Raw genomic sequence first — 21,559 nt, 5'->3', positions numbered from 1 at the left:
TTTGGGGGTTAAAAATCACACTATTACTAAGGAATATTCCTTTAATTTTTAATGTTACATTGTTGCTATTATTGCTATATTGTCCAAAAGCGTTTGTTCATTCTCATCAATGGGTACCTATACATGTACCTACATTTCTTGGTCTTATCTAGATTTCAGTTTCCAGTAAGTTGTCAGCACAATGGATTTGTGTGTAACAGTTTATCTGAAGGGTCAAATGTTTGCATTTCAACACTGCGTCGCTTTAGACATCAAGTCTCCGATCTAATGCGCGCATGCATAAAATATTAGCGAATATAGAATGGGTGTATTTTGAGATATGAATGTAGACTACGTTCTAGAAATAACGTTTTTTAGACTGCTAGAATTTATCTACTCTACCAAAATGTTAGCCTAACATTTTCGTATGCGTAAATCGACATTGTAACATAATCAGGTCACATCAAGACAAAGCAAGACTTCTTAAATATTGTACCAAACTGAAATATAACGCACTGCTTTCGACCAGTTACAAGCAAAACGTGGTCGCGCTCGCGGTTTTACTTTCTAGGTCAATATTTATCAAACGACAGGTTTAACATGATTTCTATTCAAACTAGGTTGTACTACTCTATCGATCCAGCTGAAAAGAGTGTTGAGTAAGATAAAAACGATCACACAGTCGGTATCACATTTTATTGATAATATTAATTTACAATAAAACACAACATATATTTTTTATCAGACGATAAAACTTTTTTCCTTTACCTTCATGCGATTACTGCAGCACAGTTTTAAAATTGGAATAATAGTTTAAATAAAATGCCAACAACATATAATAGCTCTGATAAATTCAAGCAGTGATAATGCAATATTATATATTTATTAAGCCCTTATTGGGTCTTAACAAAAGTCGCGCACTAGGTACACTAAAACATCGATATAAGACGTAGTTAATTTGTATTTAGTTTTCAATTGATTCGATATTATCTTTGTGCGACTTTAAATTTTAAAATTTATCGCTGGCCAATACAGATCCATAGTACCTACAATAAAATTTGTTCTTCTCCAACATTTGTAATAAACAGTCATTGATCATGTAAACGCGCATAAACATAAACATTAGCCTTTTATTTTCTTACAAGTTTATACAAACCTACCTATTTAGCAAAATACTTATTTACAAATTAAAATTTGTTAGAGCATATCTTAAAGTTCGTTTGACGCTAAACATCATGTAATTAGCGTTTCAGCTACGAATTATTATGTGGATAGAGTTAACGTACATATAATTGTAGCTCATAAATAAGGTAACATTAGAAAGCTTATTAATTCTGTACATAAGTCTATCACCAACCTATCTCAGTAGGCACCATTGCAAAGAGTAAAAATCGAAGCAACTAGAAAGCTTTTTTATAATAATTAATTATTTTCAAATAAGTAACACACATCCGAAATCATACTAATACATTTGTAACCAACAGAGACTGGAGCAGTAATGTATCATAACCCTCCTTTTGCGCAATATTATGAAGCTAATAACCGTAAAAAAGGACTTGGTGCAAGTTTTGACGATACGAGAAATTTAATATTCTGTTTTAGAATTCCAGAATTGTATAAGTGATTTAACATGAAACTAAATTGCAGAAGCAATCGTGTCATGTGTGTTAACATAAGAAAAATACATTACTAGAAAATGTGCGTAAATATTATAATCGTTGTACAAATAAAGTGTCTTATAGCGTTAGTTTAATGCTAGATACACATACTAATTCCTACATTAATTATTACACCGAATACTATTTATACAAACGAAATGACTATCACTGCTTGAATTCGACTACATATACATACGTACTACGTAAAATACGCGTACAAACAAAATACAACATAAAAATAACGCACCATGTCATTACCATCAAATACTTCACATAAAAAGCACCTCCGATTACAAGTTTTGACAAGAATATAAGTTAAAAAATATAATATTGTTTCGCTATACATTAGGTATGATTTTTTAGTAGGAAAATGTATCGTATAAATTGTTTTTACATATTTTTGCTGGCCGAGTTTCTTTTTATCAGCCCCATTAATTAATTTCTGATCGTTAAACTATAATAACAAATGTTATTCTAGAGCTAAGGACTAACAGCGGATACATATTTGCTGGTTATTTTCAGACATGTTTGTTTTTTCAAATAATGCATGTCAATTATGTCATTTCTATATTATTAACGTTTAGTTAAAGCTAATATTAAAAGCGATCAACGACTGTCATCGAGGCGATTAATTTATACAGTACAATCCCCTACTATCATAATTTTGTAGTTATCGTTTAGTGTAAAAACAAATACTTACTGCCTAAACATCGACTGTTCAAATATTTTGAAATATGCACACTATCTATTATTTTATCTGAATTATAAAAAGATTGCACAGATTTTGAGGAGAGCGTATGAGAAACACATACCTAGGTACGTTTTATTACATTCGTAGTCAATTCGACATCTACCTACTTAATTATTTTTAAAATAATCTATCTTAATACAACATCTGTAAAATTGCAAATATGTTATATTTCTACAAGTATCTAAACCTAATGGCTCTAGTATACAATGGTTCGTAATATAAAATCATGACGCCGCGCTTGAAATGGTGGACGTTTACAGAGCGTATTGTAACTTATAGACGAGGCAAGCTTGCGACTGAGAAAAGATACTTTAAGCTATTGTGTACTAGAGCCGAAACCTGGTGCATGCAACCTGTGTACGCTTTATATGGAGACATAATTTTCAGCTGCGATTAATATTTTAATTTTATCACTTTACATAGTTTACGCGACGCTTACCATATTTATTATTGCAGAATATTTTATGTAGCAAAGAACCTCCGGATAGGTCTTTTAAACACATGTGTATTATTACAAATGACTGTACAATTAATTATATCTATATCTTCATAAGTTGAGGAAATTAAGGCACCGAAATTTTTAACATATTTATCACTACGTAAAAAACAGCAGGTACTCGCACTGTGTTCATGTCTGTAAAGCGTTTAAAATGTATAAACTATTCTATGTTAAGCGCTGCGTAAACGTGACGACATGTAGGTATAAAAGTTCACAAGCAGACATACTAAAATTGTCATAATATAAAAAATAACATTCTTTTCAATTCAAACTCCAATTCGAGATCACGTTGAAGCCAATCTCCTGACTTTCGTGTAGTGTAAAATTAAAGCAACAGTGTGATAAATTATTCAGGTCGCCGTTAATATAACTAAAATATGAAATAGATTTTAATTAACAACAATTATTATTATTTCTTTCTTACAAGCGTGCTGCGATAGGGCACGGTCGACTCATTTAATATAGGACCGACTACTCGTCAGGTCTTGCGGTTATACAGAAGCGAGTCGTGCCACGCGTGCCGCCTCGCACCCAAGCTTCACACATGAATACAATATTAATATTACTTCTCAAGTTTTCAATACTTAACAATGTTCGATTAGATTTCATTCAACTTATGCTGGACGCTAAGATATTTGTTGTAACCATACGACAGTAGAGATTATCGTAATTACATGCCATGCATGATACACTAGCTTTGTACTAGAATATTTTTAGGAATTCAGCGGATTATACTGAGTTGACAACCCACTGTATTCTCTTCTCTACTCCCTTCGCATTTGAGGCTCAAGCCGTCAAGAGTTAAAGACTAAACACGCCATCTAATGACGTCAGCTAGGACCGACAGCGAAACATGCTAATAGGGATAAAACAAATAAAATTACAATTCAGGCCGTCAATTAAATTAACTACGTAAAATATTCTCTCTTTTTGATTCATCAATATACAAAATACAATAAAATATTATACAGAACGTTAAATACATTTTTTTTTGTGCGTAAAATAAGTTTTTAATAATGTACATATTTATTTTTAATTCATTAAACTTCATTTGCATTGATATTAAATCCCTTAATGTAATTTGTTACTGTTAATAATAGTATCCTACTCCACTAATGTTATATTCCTTGCAAGTTATTATGTCAACATTGGTAATTTCCGTTACGCAATGTTATTAGAATTATTGTTCTGTAAATATTATTATAATTCTTTTAATATTCTGAACTCATATAATTTATTAATTGAAATGATATGGTGTATAGTTTAATAGGTACACTGTTTGGTGATTAAAACTATAAAAATAATCTAATAAATAATATTTAAAATACGAAACAGTAGTCACAATTCTGAATTCATTACAAAACATTTATGTGAAAAGACGTTGAAACGCTTAGTTCTTAAAAAATAGTTAACACCATGTTTATCTTTGATGTTATAAACAACGACTTACGATAGTACGAAGAGAATGGGCAGTGGCGTCCTTCAGTGCGTCAATAACGGTATTCTGCGTACCAAAATGATTGCCAATCGTGGTGATTTGGTAACATTCCCTTAAAGGTCTTTTAGCAGTGCTATTACATAAAGCCCATGTTTATCAAAAAACATTTATGGGTCTGTTTTAAATATTCGATGCAAGTATTTCCGCCATCTAAAACAGCGTTTTTTACTGTTTCTTGCGGGATAAAGCTCTTGTCAAAAATTTCTTTGCACTTTTAGCGCTATTCATAAAAAAGGAACTGGATGCGATCTTACCCGAGGAGAGTCTTGGCTTGGTTCGGGGCCATAGCCGATCCTCTGCTTCTCTGTCTCGATGAACTCCAACACAGCCATATAAATAAACTTGTACTGCGCTTCGTTCTGCACCATACCAGATCGCTGATCTCGCACCATTTGTACAGTACGGTGGATATCGATTTCACAATCGAATCCCTCTTTTCTTATTTGATCTAGAATCATATCAATTACTATAAAGGTGCCGGTTCTTCCAATGCCTGCCGAACAATGAACGCAAACCACGGCTTGTGCGGGAGGATCGGGTCCGGTCATTATCTGTTGTAGCCTATAATTTACATCTAACAATATATTCAGCACCCTGCCCGGTTCCGAGGGGACGCCATGGTCCGGCCATGCCGTGAAGTGGAAATGATAAATAGTTCTTTTGACGGTACACTCCTCTTTTTTCGTCACTACAAAACGTCTCAGGGTATAATCGGGCGTAGACGATTCGAATTCATTGTAAACGGAAAACTTCTTGAAAACTTCAGTTTTATTTAATTCTGGCCAGTATCTCTCGCACTTATTCTTACCACGTTCTATCTCTTTAGTAGTCATAATAATAATACGAACATCTTCTTGCCATATCATCGACCAAAACGGATATATCGTAGACGACAAACAGCCTTGAGTGGCGATATATATTTTATTGTAGACATGATCTACAATACCATTTTCCGTTTCTTTCGTTGACTTCGGAATAGTCGTGTTAACGTAATTCGGATTAGTTCGAAGGACACATGGCTCAAAAGAGGGTATTAGTTTAGTTCCATTTCCTTGAACCTTTGTGTTTAGTTTTTCTTCACAAACAATCACACTCGTGTGAACAGGAGATAACTTTTCTTTGTTCTTTGTTGGTGATATAACACCACTGTCTCGAGTAATAGTGGAGCAGTTTTCGTAAATGCCGTTAGGGTAGTCATGAAGGTCTAAGGTAGAATCAATCATATCACATCGAATATAATTGGCGTTTATATAATCAGAACCCGCGGGTGCGTCCGGAGGTATGTCTTTTAGCACTACTCGAGTACGATCGAATGGTATTATGTTTTTGTACCGATTCTTTCTTATATTTTCTGGCTTCGAACCTTCCATTCTGTCAAATAACTGTAGATTCTCCATCATTTGCAAAGTTTCAAATTCCTCCCAAAAGCCTTGTTTGTAAGCCATGCTTTCTATTGGTCCTTCGTTTTCTTTCTGAAGTTGTTTGACACGAGTATGGAAATGTCGTACTTGGATCCGCGTGGCGTTGAACGGTTGGATCAATCGTAACACTTCTCCTGTGGTCTCAACCATAGGAAAATTTCTGTAGTGTTCGATAAGACTGACAAGATCGTTGAATTGTTGTCCGCCACCCACATCGTACTTGTTGTCTTGTCGTCTTATGATAACGTGCGTGACCCTGTCCCGCGTCCTCACTGACAACACGAAGTCCCCAGGCTGCCGCTGTGACTCCCGGACGAGAAACGATCCGTTTTTACCGTTTTCTAGCATCACTCGTTCCGCTTCTTTTGCTGTTAGCTGTCCATGGTACCATCTTTCCGTAGTAGGGTCCGCACAATTGAGAGGTGTTTTTAACCGGATGATATTGCCATTTTTCTCTCTTAATTGGCACTGATTGTCCATGTAGTACTGAACCAGTTCGGAAAGTGTAGCAAATTTTTCACCTCCGTAGAGGTCAAGAAACTCGCCATTATTTTGTATTTTTATATGCGTTACTTCGGTCCCCCGCCGCACTGAGAGAGTGAAGTCCCCCTTGTTACTCATGCTAGGTCTCGCTAAGAAGTAGCCGTCGTGGCCACATTCCATTAGGATCTTTTCCGCTTCCACCCCAGACAGAGTTGGGTGGAACCATCTTCGTGTGATCATCTTACGCTAATTAAAAGCACCACTTCGATACTTACAATATTCTAAATTAGTGTGAACTTGTGTTGTTTCCTAACTTCCCTCCATGCATTCTTATGATTCATCTGTAAACAAAGAAAAATAATTAAGCTGGTATCGAATGCGCTGTTGTAGGACAAAATATTTTGGAAACTTGTAACAATTTTTTTTAATACCTAGTCACACAACTGTTCTTTTAGGCTTTTTTAAAATAATGAAGTCTCAACGTAATGTAATTTGTACAATGTACCTAATAATTATGCAAGAAAAACCTATTCATGTTCGTATTTATAGGATACTTACAGGAAAGATTTTTGTTTTGCTATTTTAGCTTTTATTTATGTATTATTTAAAGTACTTTGTTGAGGATAATAAAAGCATATTTACATTTACTAAGTTAACATTTTATATAAAAAACTGATTATTTTTTTCTTTACTTGCTTGTTTTTAAGCTCTATTTCAATAAATTTAGCGAGTTATATGAACACATATTTGTATATAATATGCTTCTTTTAAAGCATGATATTTGTATTTCATGTAGCGCTAATATTTTTTTGTTATATACTCATTCTATCCATACCTACAACAAATTTAAAATTGGGATGGAAAAATAAATCGACGGGGAAAAAACTTAAGTGATTCTATAGTGTAGGTTAAACAGTGTAAGTTTTATTGCGTATTTTTATAGGGCAACAATGATTTGTCTCCATTGTCATGTTAACCGCAGAAGCTTTTGCTTACGTAATTGGGTTTGCAGTTGCGTCAACATCTGTGATATTAAACTTGGCACTGGTTTGAACTTTACATCAACTAACCATCTAGGTATTTGGCAGGAATAAAATATACTCAGATACATCGTCAAATAAAAAAGTAAACTGAAAAACTTACAGTTAAATTCTACACGAGATAATTCATTTTGACTTAATTTAAGGCTACTTATTAGTTTAAAGTAAGTATTCGGTTGTAACAGATTTTATCGGAAATGTGACTCAAAATAAAAGAATATGTGAGACCATAATTTAGTACGTTAGTTAGTAAAGGTTTTGCGTGTGCGATTCATGATTCAATAGGACGTGCAAATCAGGCGATCTGCTTAACCTGTAGATGTAAATAGTATACAATGTGATGGCGTTATAATTTATGTAAATATTATGCATATTTTCTAAGGAGACCATTGTTGACTTGTGTGTACGACCATTGAACTTTGATTGATTCGTTTACTATCGGTATTCTATTCTGTGTGCCAACATTTCTTAATAGTTTTTGTTCCAAGTCAGCAACTTTAAAGACATTAAAACTTATACGACAACAGTATTTTCAAAGTAGAGCAGGGAACTTCCTTCACTGGCTAATATAATGGACAATCTTTTGTGATAACTACAGCACGGTACGATAAGCAGCACAGTCACACCCCAAAAAATATCGTCATGAATAAATTTTCGGTACACAAATATAACGAGAAAGTGAGTAAGTCGTTAGAAACCGATGAATGAGTGATAATGATACGAGCAATTAGGTAGTACCAACCATGGTTGGTGTAACAACGACGGCAACGCAACGACTTTATGGCAACTATTGTGACGACATGTTACGAAACGAAAAATAGACGCGATTTTTTTTTTCTTTTTCCAGCAACTATTTTTACACATATAATATTTAAATGCCTGCTAATAAATGTAGTGCTTTTTTCTAACAGAAGTACGGCCAAGTCTTTCGTACGTCACGATGCAATACCAACAAACGTTCGGCGGCGTAGTATAAAGTTGAATGTATTATACAATTTGTAAACCTTTTTTCTGTCAAAAAAGTTTTTATTTTCTATATATCTATATTTTGCCATGTTTTGTTCTTTACCTAAGATTGAGCTTTTACCTTCATCACCTAACTTATTAATACATGATAATATAATATATGTATATTACATATGTATATCTTTTTTTGTAAAGAATCCCAGGTACATAATCACTTTGGACAGGCAGACCGACTATTTTTTAAAATAAAATTGATAATTACCTTTGTTTTTAGGGTATGCTCTACAAAATATGCATATAATGGAAACAAAAGCATCTGCATAAGCTCTTCTCAGGCATGCATGCCAACAAGCTTTCATATTTAATTCTGGGTATGGTCAAAGATGTTTTAGCATGCCATATAGTTATGCATAAGCTAGGACTTTTTTTTTTTGACTTTTCCTATAATAACTGGAACCTATACTGATCTTGCTTGAGATTGTCTCTTGCGGCCAATGTTGGTTAGATGATTATTTAATTTTATAGTAATAATTAATTAATATTTTTATAGTAGACCCTAACATCATGAGGATACTTTATGGGCCCGCATTTGTCTTAAATAGAGAACTATAAAATGAGAAGGTCTTCAAACAGAAGTGAGGCAAAATGGCTAATAGTAATGATGTGTCTTGGGCTCTTTACAAAGTTTGTTTAGCAGTAGCAATATAGAATGAATATGGTAGTGTTTATAAACACATTAATTGTATGTTAATTGTAACAGGTAAAATCAGTGTGTGTTATTTTCACACCAAAATGAAATATTAATAAACATAAACAAGTAATTATTATTTTTGTTGTTTACAATAAAATAGTATAGTAGTAGTCTAGTTTTTTTATTAAAGGAAGTAACAAGTATAAGTTTGGTGCTTTTTTATTTAAAGCTAACAAATAATTTTTTTTAGGTTAACTAAATGAGTCTTTCACATTTGCTCTATAACATACATTTATTTAATAAAATTGTTTCAATTCAGTACTGAGTACAGTAATTGAAAACATGTGTTGCACAAACACTCCAAATTCAATGAGTAAGATGAATGCCTGCTTGTGTACAATACGTGGGAAACTTTGAACAATTCAGGGTACAAAATAATGACCATAACACTCAGTACATAACAATACATAACTTTGTTAAGTTATAGCCCTAATCGTGAGGTTTACATGTTAAATATGACATCATCCTAACATCAGAACGTGAATTAGAAAGCAAATAATGCACTTATTATAACAGACAATACCTTTTCAATTACCTAGTTATCAAAACATAGGTTAGTACTGCTAATTCAAACGTGAAACTTACAGAGATTATAAGAAATAACCCATATTATTGCTACAATCGTATTATTAAAAGTATTTACTAGAATCAAGAATGACATGTATGCTATACGCACGGAACGAATGCACAAAGGTTCTCCAATATAACGTGGTTCTTAGAGTTTTACACAATTTACATTCATATTCGTAATAGTCAATCACTAAACTTACCTCAAAAAGGCACCCTATCTTCTTACAGAGACCGATATCCCTCAAAATAGGAATTATATGTACCGAAGTGCTGTTGCTATGCTGACACTAGACTTTTATAAAACACTGTTTTCAAGGGCGTGTGGACACTCAAACTTATACATATAAACTATCAACTAAAGGTAATGTAAAAATTAAAAATTAACGCGATTATGTATTGGTAAACGAAAGTAATAGTCGAAAAAAATATTTCACACAAAAAGAAGCAGAAAATGAACTCCGTGCTCGACTTACTCACAAATGTCAGTCAGTTAACTTTTTAATAGGTGTTGCCAGCTGCATTGCTTAAAAATCTGTTCAATAAAACAGGAAGCATGGTGATTTTTCCCTCACAAACAGATATTTTTTTATGGAGTATTGATTTTATAAGAGTAAAAATAATATAATGTAACCAAGTTTTTATTTTATCGATTCTGTTTTATAGGTCTGTCTAGAAAATATTTCATTTCAAACCAGACAAAATCAGAATGCCACAAAAATATTAATTTAAAGTTGTAAGTTTTACCAACTTCTGGGGTGCCACTGAGTAATATTGCATGTACTTTAATTGGTTTAATTAAGGAAATGTTTAATCATGGGTAAAATTTAAACAACATAATAAATTAAAACGAACAAAATTATATTTATCTATAAAACTATTTATTACTCCATAATTTTTATTTATTGTTTGTAACCGATGCAGTTTTCTGGATTTTCCCAAAGTAGCTTGACAACACTTTTTTCACAGCGAAACGTTTATTTGGAGAGGAACATTCTCCTTGCTGATTTGGTGACTTGTTCCAGTGTTCAAAACTTTGACGTCTAAATATTTTCCCTAAAGATTGCCACTTTTGTTCTGGACTCATTTCTTTGTCCTCAAATTGTTCTTTGCTTCCCGATGGCCGGTCACCCTGAAAAATAAAGGGCATAAGAAGACGCTGAATAAAAGTAATAATCCGTATGAATAGGAACAACTTACATCATTAGACTTAGTTGGACGAAGCTGATTGCGAAAGAAATTAGATATGGACTTCTTCCAAGTTTTAGGGTTTTTGTACGAGTTTAATTCTAAGCTTCCTGTACCTTCAGCAGGTATCTTTTTACTTTTCTTTCGGCACGTTTCTTCGTCTTCTTTAGGAACTGTCTCGTTTGGAACTAGATAAGCTTCAGGGCACAGCATATCGATTTATATTATCAAAAATCCTTTGCAGTTTTCACTATAAAGTATTCAAAATTATTTTTAAGTTATCACTGTCATGTCAATCCGTCATTTGTTTCTGAAAATGTCGGTTAGGTTTGAAAAAGGAATATACATTTTAATCATGCAGCCTTTTTTTAACAATTATTAAAAAAGGTTGTTATATATTTTTCTAAATAAAAAGTTTTGCTTACCATTAATATCAGTGCCTATATCTAACCACTGTCTAAATATTATTTAATTTACATCACTAAAATCAATTATGTAAACACTTGGTTTGTTCATTTTGGATACGTTAGCAGAACGCGAACGTCTTGTCGAAAAAAATATAAGTGTCCAAAAAACGCAATTCCTACGCATGCGCGCCGCGCGGTCATTATGGCGCGATTTGCAAGAAAACTATCCAGATTTGACTGCCTTGACAGAAGTTTTTAATTGTACGAGATATAATTTTGATATAAATTCTAGGAAATAAGATTTTAAACTGACTTTTTATAAAATAATGTCGGCAACAGCTACTTTTACGTCACAGGTACGTAGCTTCTAACGTAACAGATATTTTCGAATTCACTTTGTGATTTATAACTTAACTTTAACTTTCGCGCCATGTGGTACAATTAAAAGATGGCAAAGATAAGAAGCTGAGCAAAGGTATCAATCTTATCCTATCATTTATTTTCTCTAAGTAAGTGTTTCCAAAATTATGATCTCCAAAAATTAGGTAACCTACACAGTATCGGCCGGCTGTAGGTACAACTCTATTTTAGCTGAGAGCCCTTTTTCAAAAGAAACATTCCACGGATTTCATCTCGTATGCCACGTACCTCTTTTACTTCTCCGGACGGATGTGTGCTTTTATTTTGTAGAAATGTAGAAATCTTTATAAACTTTTTATGTACGCAGGCTGTAGCCGAATGGGTGCGGTTATTTCCTCGTCAAGTAACCGAAACATACACAAGTTCGGTAACCTTCATGAAACAGTTGACGGTGATCGCGGTCAGTACCATAACGTATTTGAAGAATGTGTTCCCTGAAGACAGTTATACAGTTGAAAACTTCGGAGGTATAAAGCTGAGGGTTTTGAAGAAGAAATGTAGGGATGAGCTCGCACACTTCGTTAGTACTGCCCTTACGCAAGCTTTTGAAGCGTTTGATAAGAAATACGTGAGTATCGGGTCTTAAATGTTATGTTCTAATAATTATTTGAATACTCGATGTTGTAAATTATAATAGTTAATGGAGTCCTACCGCTTGATAAAGTTTAATAGTTTCAACAGTTACAGTTTAACAGTAAGTAGTTATGTACATATTATTATATACGTGCCTAAACTCTCAACAATCTTGGAGAGATTTAGTCCAAAACTCCGTGTAAATATATCGCGAGTAGAAACGAAGTGAATTTGTGAAACACCAAACCTACACAGCCTACAGGGTGGAGCAGCCAGATCCAAAGTGGAAAAAAATATTTCGGGTCTGCCTAAGCTTTGCTTCTTCTTAAACTATTATGCTTTAGTGCCTATAACTGTCTAATACCTAAAGTAGATAAGAAACAGTACCTAAATGTAAGATAACCACAATCACCATCTTAATTCCAGCTTCACCAACTGGTAATCTGTTTCTACGACGGCGAATGTAAAGTCGAAAATTTAGTTGAATATCATATTTTCGAATACCAATATAATCCTGAGGGGGTGACAATGAACGTTCATTCTAAGACTCGGGAGAGTGGCAAACGGTCCTCGAGATATGCGTTTGATAATGTTCGGGAGCGGACTTTACATATGATACGAGCGTGCGTCGTGATCATGCAAGCGTGCCAGACTGAGATGCCCGAGAGCTATGATGTTAGCTTGCGCCTGTATTATAATGAGGGTAAGACACATGTTTAATAGGATTTTAGTAAAATCCTATTAAATCCTTCAGTTAATTAAAAATATTAGAATTGTTTTTTTGCCTTTTTATGAAAAACTAAAATTAACAATTAAAGATTTAAAGCTGATTTTCCTTTGTTACTTAAAAGCATTATTATAAATAATAAACTATTTGACCGACACTGAAAAAAAAAATCTCTGAGCAGTACTTACAGTTTCTACTTACCTTTTTATTTATTTTTTATTTTTCGGAAAACAAAATGTCTATTCTACCAGAATAGCGCTTATAAGCTATAAGCTTTGCTTAGTTTGAGTCTAGACGACGTTATATGACAGTTGTTGAATATTATAATTAGGCTCATATCTGTTCTTACAATATCAATAATTGTCAATTAGTTACTTAACATAAATCTCACAGATGCACCGGAAGGCTACCAAGCGCCTGGTTTTCTTAGCACCACGGAAGAGCAAGATCACATTGAGCCAACACTGCCCGAAACGGTCAAGTTAGGTTGGGTGGAGACTCCGTACCATAAGCTTACGACTCGTACTTATATTAAAGAGAGTATCGGTTCCAGTCATGAGGCTATAGTAAGTATTCCTATAATCGTTATATTCCGAAACATAAGGTTTAAAATTAAATTGGTTCTCGTTATTGAGATTTGAGTGACAAAACTATCCGTCTAAGGCCTTAAAAATATTACTTCTGTAGACAATCAGCTGATGGTATTTGAGCACAAAATTATTACTTAAGATATCAAGATATAAAATTGTAGGTAGGTACCTGTAATGTCACTTATCAACGATGTAATAAATCGTTTACTCGATATCAGGTATCAACATAATAATATCTTAACAATTCCAGCCGTCACAAAATGCACCTGTAATGACGCAGTATGAAAGAGACGAATTCGAAAGCAGTAAGTAATCTTTTAAAAATGATAAATAATACTATTTTATGTGATAACTGTGTGTAGAAAGTAGTATCGGAACCAGGGCCCCAATTCTGCTATTAACAATGGCCGATAAATGAATGGCAATTGGATTAAATTTGACACTATTCGTATTCTCCTAAGCATTTTGCCAACACAATAATTGGAAATTCATTGTTTTGGTCGCTGGTATTCCGCCCCGTACTGAACGCCTCGGCCCGTACCGTCACCGTCACCGAATCGGGGCCCAGGCACAGGCCCAGGGTACTAGAAAATACGATACCGAGTAGGTATAACAGAATATGTGAGAACCTCCTTTTTGCAACTGGTTTAAAAGTCAGCAGAGAATTTGTGTATTTTTTTATATTATTAAATTGTCTCGTTTTTATTTCATTATCTTCATGCCTTGTTGTACTTACCTAGTATGAGTTTGCTGCTAGCCGCCCTGCGGTTTTATCTTTTACTAGCTGACCCAGCAAACGTTGTTTTGCCGAATAATTTTATTTCTAGTTTTATGTATTTTTAATAACACATTATAAAAAAAACTAAACAAACAATTTCGTCCAAAAAAATAAAATATATTTTTTTTAGTGTGACCACTTATGGTTATTATGGGTATCACTAAGGGGTATGAAAATGTAGATGTTGTTCTATTCTCAGACCTACTGAATACGCATGAAAAATTTGGTAAAAATCGGTTAAGCCGTTTTGGAGGAGTACGATAACTAACATCGTGACACGGGAATTTTATATATTAGAAGATTAACTAATAATTGGAACTTCATTTTATTAATTATTGAAGACATTATTTGTTGTTTATCTCATGAGTATATACGCTGTTATGTTTTTTTTGTTATATATTGAACATTGTTATTTATTTTATGGCAGGTTCAGCATTGAAAAGTGTGTCCGACACCAGTGAGTGTCGCATACAGTGTCCGTGCAATAGGCAAGATAACGATGACAACCTTCTCACTTGTCAGTAAGTAGTTTTACATCATTTCATTCATAATACAGGGTAATTTTTGAACGACCAGCCAAATTGTAGCAATACGACCTGAAATTTGAATTAAAAATGTATTTTGAAAAAATTGCCTGGGCCCCAATTCCACTATTCTCATTGCCTAAGGATGCATTGCCTATGAAAAATTGCATTAAAATTGTCACTATTCTCAATTGCCCATGAATGAATGCTTGTCCTACCCGGGGATCGAACCGCGACACGGCGCGCACAGTGGATGTGGTGTGGTGACCTCATCCACTCGGCCACTGTAGTGGTATAGTTACCGGCACGGATCTTGAGCGCTCGGCGAAAGAGTGTTGATCGCTTTGTGCACCGTAAAATAAAACGCCAATCGATTGTGCGTGCTCGTCGCTTTGAGCTGCATGCAACTACAGCAAAGAGCGAATTTCAACGAAGCCCTCATGACGGCTATGACGCGATGCCCTGCGGGATAATCACTGCACTTTAGCTCCCTTTGCGCCTCACTTCATACCGCAAAAGGGACCCACAAAATCACTTCTGCGCAGGTGAAGGTCAGCGTTCAAGATCCGTGCCGGTAACTATAGCACTATATAACTCTACTGTGACCCAGCTATCCGTGCAGTCAGTGTCGTATTATCCATAAGGCACTTTAGGCCAGTGCCTAGGGGCCCAATATGACCAGGGGCCCACCACCAAAGTAGGAATCTCAAAAAAAGCTCGATATATTTTGAATAGCATTGAATGAAAATAACTTGAACCAAGCGGGCCCCCACTCCTTTGTTGCCTCGAAGCCCCTGGGCCCCTGGCCCCTAGACCCGGGCCTGCGTGCAGTGACTCGTCATTACCCGTGTAGTACCTGCTCGCGGCAGCAGCACGCAGCATGCTTCGGGCTGCGCGCGGCGGGCCCGCGCCCGCACTGCTGCGCCGCCTGCCACGACGCGCGGCCCGGCGCCCGGCCCGGCGACGCGCGTCTGGCCGCGCTCGACCACGCCAAGAGAGAGGTAACACACACCTATCTAGTTATACTCCTACTGGCTGAACTTTCTAGGGACCCTGTCAATTTAGAATCGTATTGGAATACTCTTTAATACAGGATAGTAAATTTTACTTCTTTTTATGGGACTTAACCCGCCACACTTGACCATCATTGCAACTCCTGCTTAAGTCTGTATGTACAATGAAACTAAGGAAAACCACTAAAATACTTAAGCCCGTTGTGTCCCAGGGGAAAACAAATGACTGCCTTGCATAACAACGAAATTAATCAGAAATAGTAAAAAGAAGAAGTAAGAAAAATGTTCCACTTATATGTTAATCCAGGGCGTCTTCGAGAAATTACCAAGGGCCCGACTGAATGTTACCTCAATAAAATACGCACAAGTCTATTCCCAAATTATATTCTAAAACTGAAAAGACGTTTCCGTGTATAATGCTAACCTTTGCAGTTTGTCATGTCATTCTTGAACTATTTACCTACTTATAAAGTATAGGTATTATATAACGCACGTTTCTGATCTTTTAATTTGTTTTGCTTCAGTGTCTGTGCATATTCCGTCGGACGTTAGACCTGTGCTCCCGTGTTTCGGGGATCGCAGCACAAGACCTAGTGGACAAATTTGCTATGTCACCCGTGAATGCCTCAAAATTAATGAACTTATTACACTCGCACGGCATCATAAACCGACAATCCGATTCTGAGTAAGATCCTACTTGTATTATTTCCTTAGTATTGTAGATCACCCTCTTAGTAGTTTGAGATCTTTTATGCTTTTATATAATACACGGTGATTTTTTAGTCGTCTTACAAAAGGAGCCCAGTTCATGTATCCGACGTAAAATACCCCTAGGAGCGATTTTTTTTTATCCTCAACTAAGATAATAAGTACGAAGAAAAATTAAACTAGAGAAATCTCAAATATACTCTTAAAAATTATAAAAACGCCGCCGCCCGCGCCCCTCACCATTGTTACAAGGCTCGGACCGCGCTCGCAACAGAGCTGTGTTTCTAAAAAACTAGGAATTGCATCATAATATTTAATAAAAATTGCATTTTAAATTTATTCAAATCTTATAAATACCTATTTTTTTTATCATGAACGTGTTCTACTCATTGGATACATGAACTGGGTTGCTTTTGTAAGACGACTAAAAAATCACGGTGTATATTAAGAAACGATTTTATTATTGCTTACTGTTTAGCAGATCTCCAAACTAATTTAAGTATATTTACATAAATATAAGCAAGCATTCGTTGATTACAATTTAAAATTTTGCAAGCCTTGAATTCTATCATCATTTTATGACTTCCAGTATGGTATCGCCATGTGAAATAATCCCTGACCAACTGGAACAAGTAATGTGCAAATATTTCCAACAAGAAGAACCGGACATGGTTGATCGCCTGATCGCGGAAACTCTTTCTCAAGGGAGTATGTCTGACCCAGTAGGAGAGGTCCTTAGTCCTATGGAGAAAGTCACACTACAAAATGCTACAACGCTTGGCAAGATTATAGAGCCCGCACCAGCCGCACAAGTCGTGCAAGATGAAACTTTGAAAGAATACATGGATGCTATCATGTGCGAACCGGGAGAAAATAATGAGTTGCCTTTAAGTGGAAGCCATAATCCTGTCAACGTTGAAGAATTGGGCAAAAGGACTGGGAAAAGAAAGTCGAATTCGACTAAAAGAACCGGGGTTAAGACCAAGAGGGCTAAAGCTTCGCACTGATTTTATTTACCTAAGTTGCTTGATTTTTAAGGATTCTAATAAATGTTTAAACGTTAATTTAATTATTTTGAGGAGATGTTGCTCAATTTTTACTTTATTTTATTATTTTGATGAATTTAACTTTCTTACTAATTTTCATTTGTGTTACTAAATAAAAATATACTTACTTGTAATAACAATATCATTTATTTATTTACATTATAACAAACTAAAATGTCATCTTATAATAATCTTACTTATTTACCTATAATTTATCCTTTACGACTCTACGTCCTAGATAATGTTCTAATATGCACTGGCCTAGTCTTCTTAAAATACAATTATTTTTCATTTAAATGCTCATAGTCACCAAAGTTAGTGAACACCCGTCCCCAATACTTAGGGTTCGCGAGTGGGTCTGGCTCCTTGCTATTCGGTGGTAAAGCTGTTTGATTCACTTTCTCCAGCTCTGACAGCATCATCTGAAGAATGTCTGGTTTTCTGTAAATAATAAAATAAAATAATTTCCAAGTAATTTTATGAAATGTTCCTCGTGAATGTTGACTGATTTGTATGTGTTATTTTATTTAACAAGTTAACCGCATATTAACCAAAATTACCAGCATTTATATTCATTTGGGAGGTGTTGGTGAAAATATATGATAAGATCAAGTTTGAAAGGAAATAGAAAGTCGAAAACCATACTTACTCGTTGGCTAAGTTGTTTCGCTCGCAGGGATCAGTATCTACATTGTAGAGACACGGTGCCACCAGCGGCTTGCACGCAGTGATTGGAATACTATCATCACATTTAATTGTTGCTGCTTCTCTGAAAATTTTAAATAACATAATTATAAGTTATTCTTTTCGCCCGAAAAATATGCGCCATTTTTTTCATTTCTAAGTAGGTACCTGATGTCCAAAGTTATGTTTTTGCTAGGCATTCTACCGATCTTTCTAATTGCGTTACCAGAATAGCTGTTGTACACTAATTCTATATCGTATTTGCCCACACGCCCGGATGGTCCATACCACTTATCCCAATTTCCTTTGTATGTTGTTCCTAAAAATAATACTTTGTTAATTAATACCTGACACAGTTTTCCTCAGTAGATTTGTACATAAGTTAAGTTTTTTGAATATTTTATAATATCGAAAATATAAAAGTAAAAGGCCCTCAAGGATAAAATCGTTCACCCCCACAACCTTTAAATGGCTCGACCAATTTTATCACACATGTCTAAGAACACTTGCACATAATTCAACTTTAAGGAAAAACAAAAATTGAAATCGTTTAATCCAATCGGGAGCCACGATGCAACAGACAAACAGATTAAAAACATATTGACAAATTACAAACATACTAACCCTTGCTAAATTATTATAATATGGATTAAAATAAACTGTTATCTGAATAATAGCACCTACCTTTATGCACTTTCCATTCTCCAACAGTAATAGATCCGTATCCCAACTGATCATCGATGTTGTGAACTAAATCTGTTCTGCGTGAAGGTAAATCTTCAGACAGGGCTTCCCACGTATCTATGCCGTCGATATTTTCAAATACACTGTAGCAACAAAAACACTTCTATCTTATATTTGAAGCTCATATAAACAATGAAGTCTAAACTACGGTACTTTATTCTTCGGACTATTACGTACCTGGTATCGCCTCCCGCGGCCCTGTACAATGTTGGCAGCCAATCCACTATATGTAACTTCTGTGTTGCCACTCTTGAAGGCATTTTTAACAAGGGACTCCACAACAATGCTGCACCGCGAATCCCTCCTTCCCATGCCGTATTTTTAACCTAAAATATAACAGAGAACTTTTAGTAGCACACGCTAGCCGCAGTAAGCCCAAGTCTTCTTAGACTTTCCCAATTTATGTTTATATTTATTCATCTTTCGAAGTTACTGAATTCAGAGGTTACTCATTTCAGTAGTTACTACTTTGACTAAAAATGAGATTTTTATGTGACAAAGAGCTTACAGACACTTACAGTGTAACGTCATTCCTTCTTTTCACTCTTATGATCGAATTTAAGAACGCAGTTGATATAGTTAAACGTCTATCTAAATACGTACCCCTTTCAAAGGGTAGTTCGAAGCAGCGTTGTCGTTAAACCCCGCAGCCGGCCCGCCGTTGTCTGTGCTGAATATGATGATCGTGTTATTGAGTAACCCTTGCTTCTGCAGCGACTCCACTACTTTACCAATTGACTCGTCCAATTTTGTAAGGACACCTGAAACCAAGTAATGAAATTGTTTTATTTAATAATCAAGTACTTTTCTATCTATTAATCTTGCTAGGGGTCATATCTCACTGGACGCAAATAAAATTACTTGTTTTCATGGTAAAATAGTGTCCCGTTTTTAAAGGCATGAATAGAGGATTAAATTCCATGGTATCTAACAGTAGACATAACTTAAATTTTGTATAATCATATATAAAAAAAAAACACTAGTTTACTTCACCTGCATATTTTCTCCTTTGCGTATCATTAATGTATTTGAATTTATCGATGACAGCGTCCGGCGCCCTTATGAACTCGGATGGGTTTCCGCTATGCATGGCAGAGTGGGACACCATCAAAAATAATGGCTCACTTTTGTTATGACGGGTTATTAACTGATAAATATAAAAAAATATATTTATTAAACCCGTGTTTTACAGAGCCTGTATTTTAAAAATTGTGCTTCTTAAATTCTAAGATTTTTTTTACGAAAAGAAAACCAATGTATGCGTGCGTATAAGCAAGCGCAAAATTTTGGAATATTTTCAATGTTTTAGTTTTCCACAATTTTAATATAGATAAGTAACTGTTTCCTATGTAATTAGAAAGTCACTAAGAAAGTTTTTAGAAACATACTCATAAATAGAGCATGTCGTACCTTCACGGCTTCTTTCGTGTAAATGTCTGTTACGTATTGTCCAAATAGGTCATCGGCCACCTCGTATCCTGAATTGGAAAACAACATAAAATCATCATAAACCAATATTCATAAACAAGTACTGTATGGCGCCATTAAAAGAGTTGGATAAGGCTCGGAATAAGCGATCATCTGCCACTTTAGAAGGAAAGGGGGTCACCCTTTATAGGTGACTAAGTGTACAGGGCTCCGATTCTGCTATTTTACAATGGCCGATGAATGATTTGATTCTCTTAAGAATTTTGCCAATACAATAATTGGAAGTTAATTGTACCTTGAGTGTACCGCCCAGTACTGAATTTACAATTATTGTGTAGAAAAATGCTTTAGAGAATACGAAAATTGTCATTTTAAGCCAAATTTCATTCTTTCATCGGCCGTTGTAAATAGCAGAATTGGGGCCATGTTATGATATCTGCCATATATTCGACATAGTTTAACAACATAAAGGTATGTTATCAATAAGTTTCACTGTGATACTGTGAAGGATGCCTACTAGGGGTTCTTTTTTAATATAGAGTGGAAATTAATTCGACACTAATATTAGACAGCCATAAAATAAACCTTTTCAAAACAACAAAGACAATGGCATTTCAACTTTTCTTACCTCTTCTAAAATCAAAACCCCAGAAACCGGTCTCCATATTTGTGTGGTCATACATATCGATCTTTCCCGCCCAAATGCCGAGGTGAGTGTCAAACCTTAAATAAAGAATAAGATCATCAGTCCAGGAGAGAGTCATAACTTATCGTATTTAAAGATAAGCAAAACAGAGACATTTAACAGTGTAACTAAACCAGTAACCAGGCAATTTAATAAGCAGCAGTATCTGGCCCCAATTCTGCTATTTACAATGGTCTTGAATCAATGGCAATTGGATTAAATTGGCACTATTTGTATTACTCTAAACATTTTTGCAAAACAATAATAATAATTGAAAATTCAGTATGGGGCGGAACACTCACGGACAATACAATGAATTTCAATTATTGTGTTGGCAAAATGCTTAGGTTTTAAATTTGATCCAATTGCCATTAATTAATCGGCCATTGTAAATAGCAGAATCGGGGCCCTGTTATGAAGATGATTTACCC

General features: G+C 34.9%; 4 protein-coding genes across 4 annotated transcripts in view; 1 reads left to right on the top strand and 3 right to left on the bottom strand.

Annotated features, from left to right (window-relative positions):
• Nucleotides 1–656: 656 nt before the first annotated feature.
• LOC113508552 (tyrosine-protein phosphatase non-receptor type 6-like) lies at nucleotides 657–10,116 on the bottom strand. Its single transcript, XM_026891666.1, has 2 exons — nucleotides 9,817–10,116; nucleotides 657–6,630 (listed from the first exon to the last, which is right to left on the bottom strand). Exon 2 carries the CDS (start codon nucleotides 6,527–6,529, stop codon nucleotides 4,610–4,612), a length of 1,920 nt encoding a protein of 639 aa, XP_026747467.1. The 5' UTR covers nucleotides 6,530–6,630; nucleotides 9,817–10,116; the 3' UTR covers nucleotides 657–4,609.
• Nucleotides 10,117–10,453: 337 nt separating this feature from the next.
• On the bottom strand, nucleotides 10,454–11,111 carry LOC113508549. Its single transcript, XM_026891662.1, has 2 exons — nucleotides 10,814–11,111; nucleotides 10,454–10,745 (listed from the first exon to the last, which is right to left on the bottom strand). Exons 1-2 carry the CDS (start codon nucleotides 11,012–11,014, stop codon nucleotides 10,512–10,514), a joined length of 435 nt encoding a protein of 144 aa, XP_026747463.1. The 5' UTR covers nucleotides 11,015–11,111; the 3' UTR covers nucleotides 10,454–10,511.
• A 139-nt stretch (nucleotides 11,112–11,250) lies between these two features.
• Nucleotides 11,251–17,650, top strand: LOC113508550 (HORMA domain-containing protein 1-like). The gene is made up of 9 exons (XM_026891663.1): nucleotides 11,251–11,564; nucleotides 11,936–12,196; nucleotides 12,628–12,904; nucleotides 13,322–13,494; nucleotides 13,769–13,823; nucleotides 14,724–14,817; nucleotides 15,674–15,821; nucleotides 16,358–16,518; nucleotides 17,131–17,650. The coding sequence occupies exons 1-9, from the start codon at nucleotides 11,535–11,537 to the stop codon at nucleotides 17,546–17,548; spliced, it is 1,617 nt and encodes a 538-aa protein (XP_026747464.1). The 5' UTR covers nucleotides 11,251–11,534; the 3' UTR covers nucleotides 17,549–17,650.
• Nucleotides 17,651–17,711: 61 nt separating this feature from the next.
• LOC113501874 (arylsulfatase I) overlaps nucleotides 17,712–21,559 on the bottom strand; it is a 7,335-nt gene continuing 3,487 nt past the window's right edge. The window contains exons 4-12 of the mRNA XM_026883177.1: nucleotides 21,072–21,209; nucleotides 20,426–20,493; nucleotides 20,009–20,162; nucleotides 19,619–19,776; nucleotides 19,193–19,341; nucleotides 18,956–19,098; nucleotides 18,440–18,590; nucleotides 18,237–18,356; nucleotides 17,712–18,028 (exon numbers count right to left, since the gene is read on the bottom strand). Of these exons, the coding sequence (XP_026738978.1) occupies nucleotides 17,869–18,028; nucleotides 18,237–18,356; nucleotides 18,440–18,590; nucleotides 18,956–19,098; nucleotides 19,193–19,341; nucleotides 19,619–19,776; nucleotides 20,009–20,162; nucleotides 20,426–20,493; nucleotides 21,072–21,209 (1,241 nt within the window). The 3' untranslated portion in view covers nucleotides 17,712–17,868. The remainder of the gene's footprint in view (nucleotides 18,029–18,236; nucleotides 18,357–18,439; nucleotides 18,591–18,955; nucleotides 19,099–19,192; nucleotides 19,342–19,618; nucleotides 19,777–20,008; nucleotides 20,163–20,425; nucleotides 20,494–21,071; nucleotides 21,210–21,559) is intronic.

Source organism: Trichoplusia ni, chromosome 2, assembly GCF_003590095.1.
Source record: "Trichoplusia ni isolate ovarian cell line Hi5 chromosome 2, tn1, whole genome shotgun sequence".
In the NCBI taxonomy this organism is placed as follows: Eukaryota; Metazoa; Arthropoda; class Insecta; order Lepidoptera; family Noctuidae; genus Trichoplusia; species Trichoplusia ni.
This window is presented reverse-complemented; position numbering and strand designations above follow the sequence as displayed.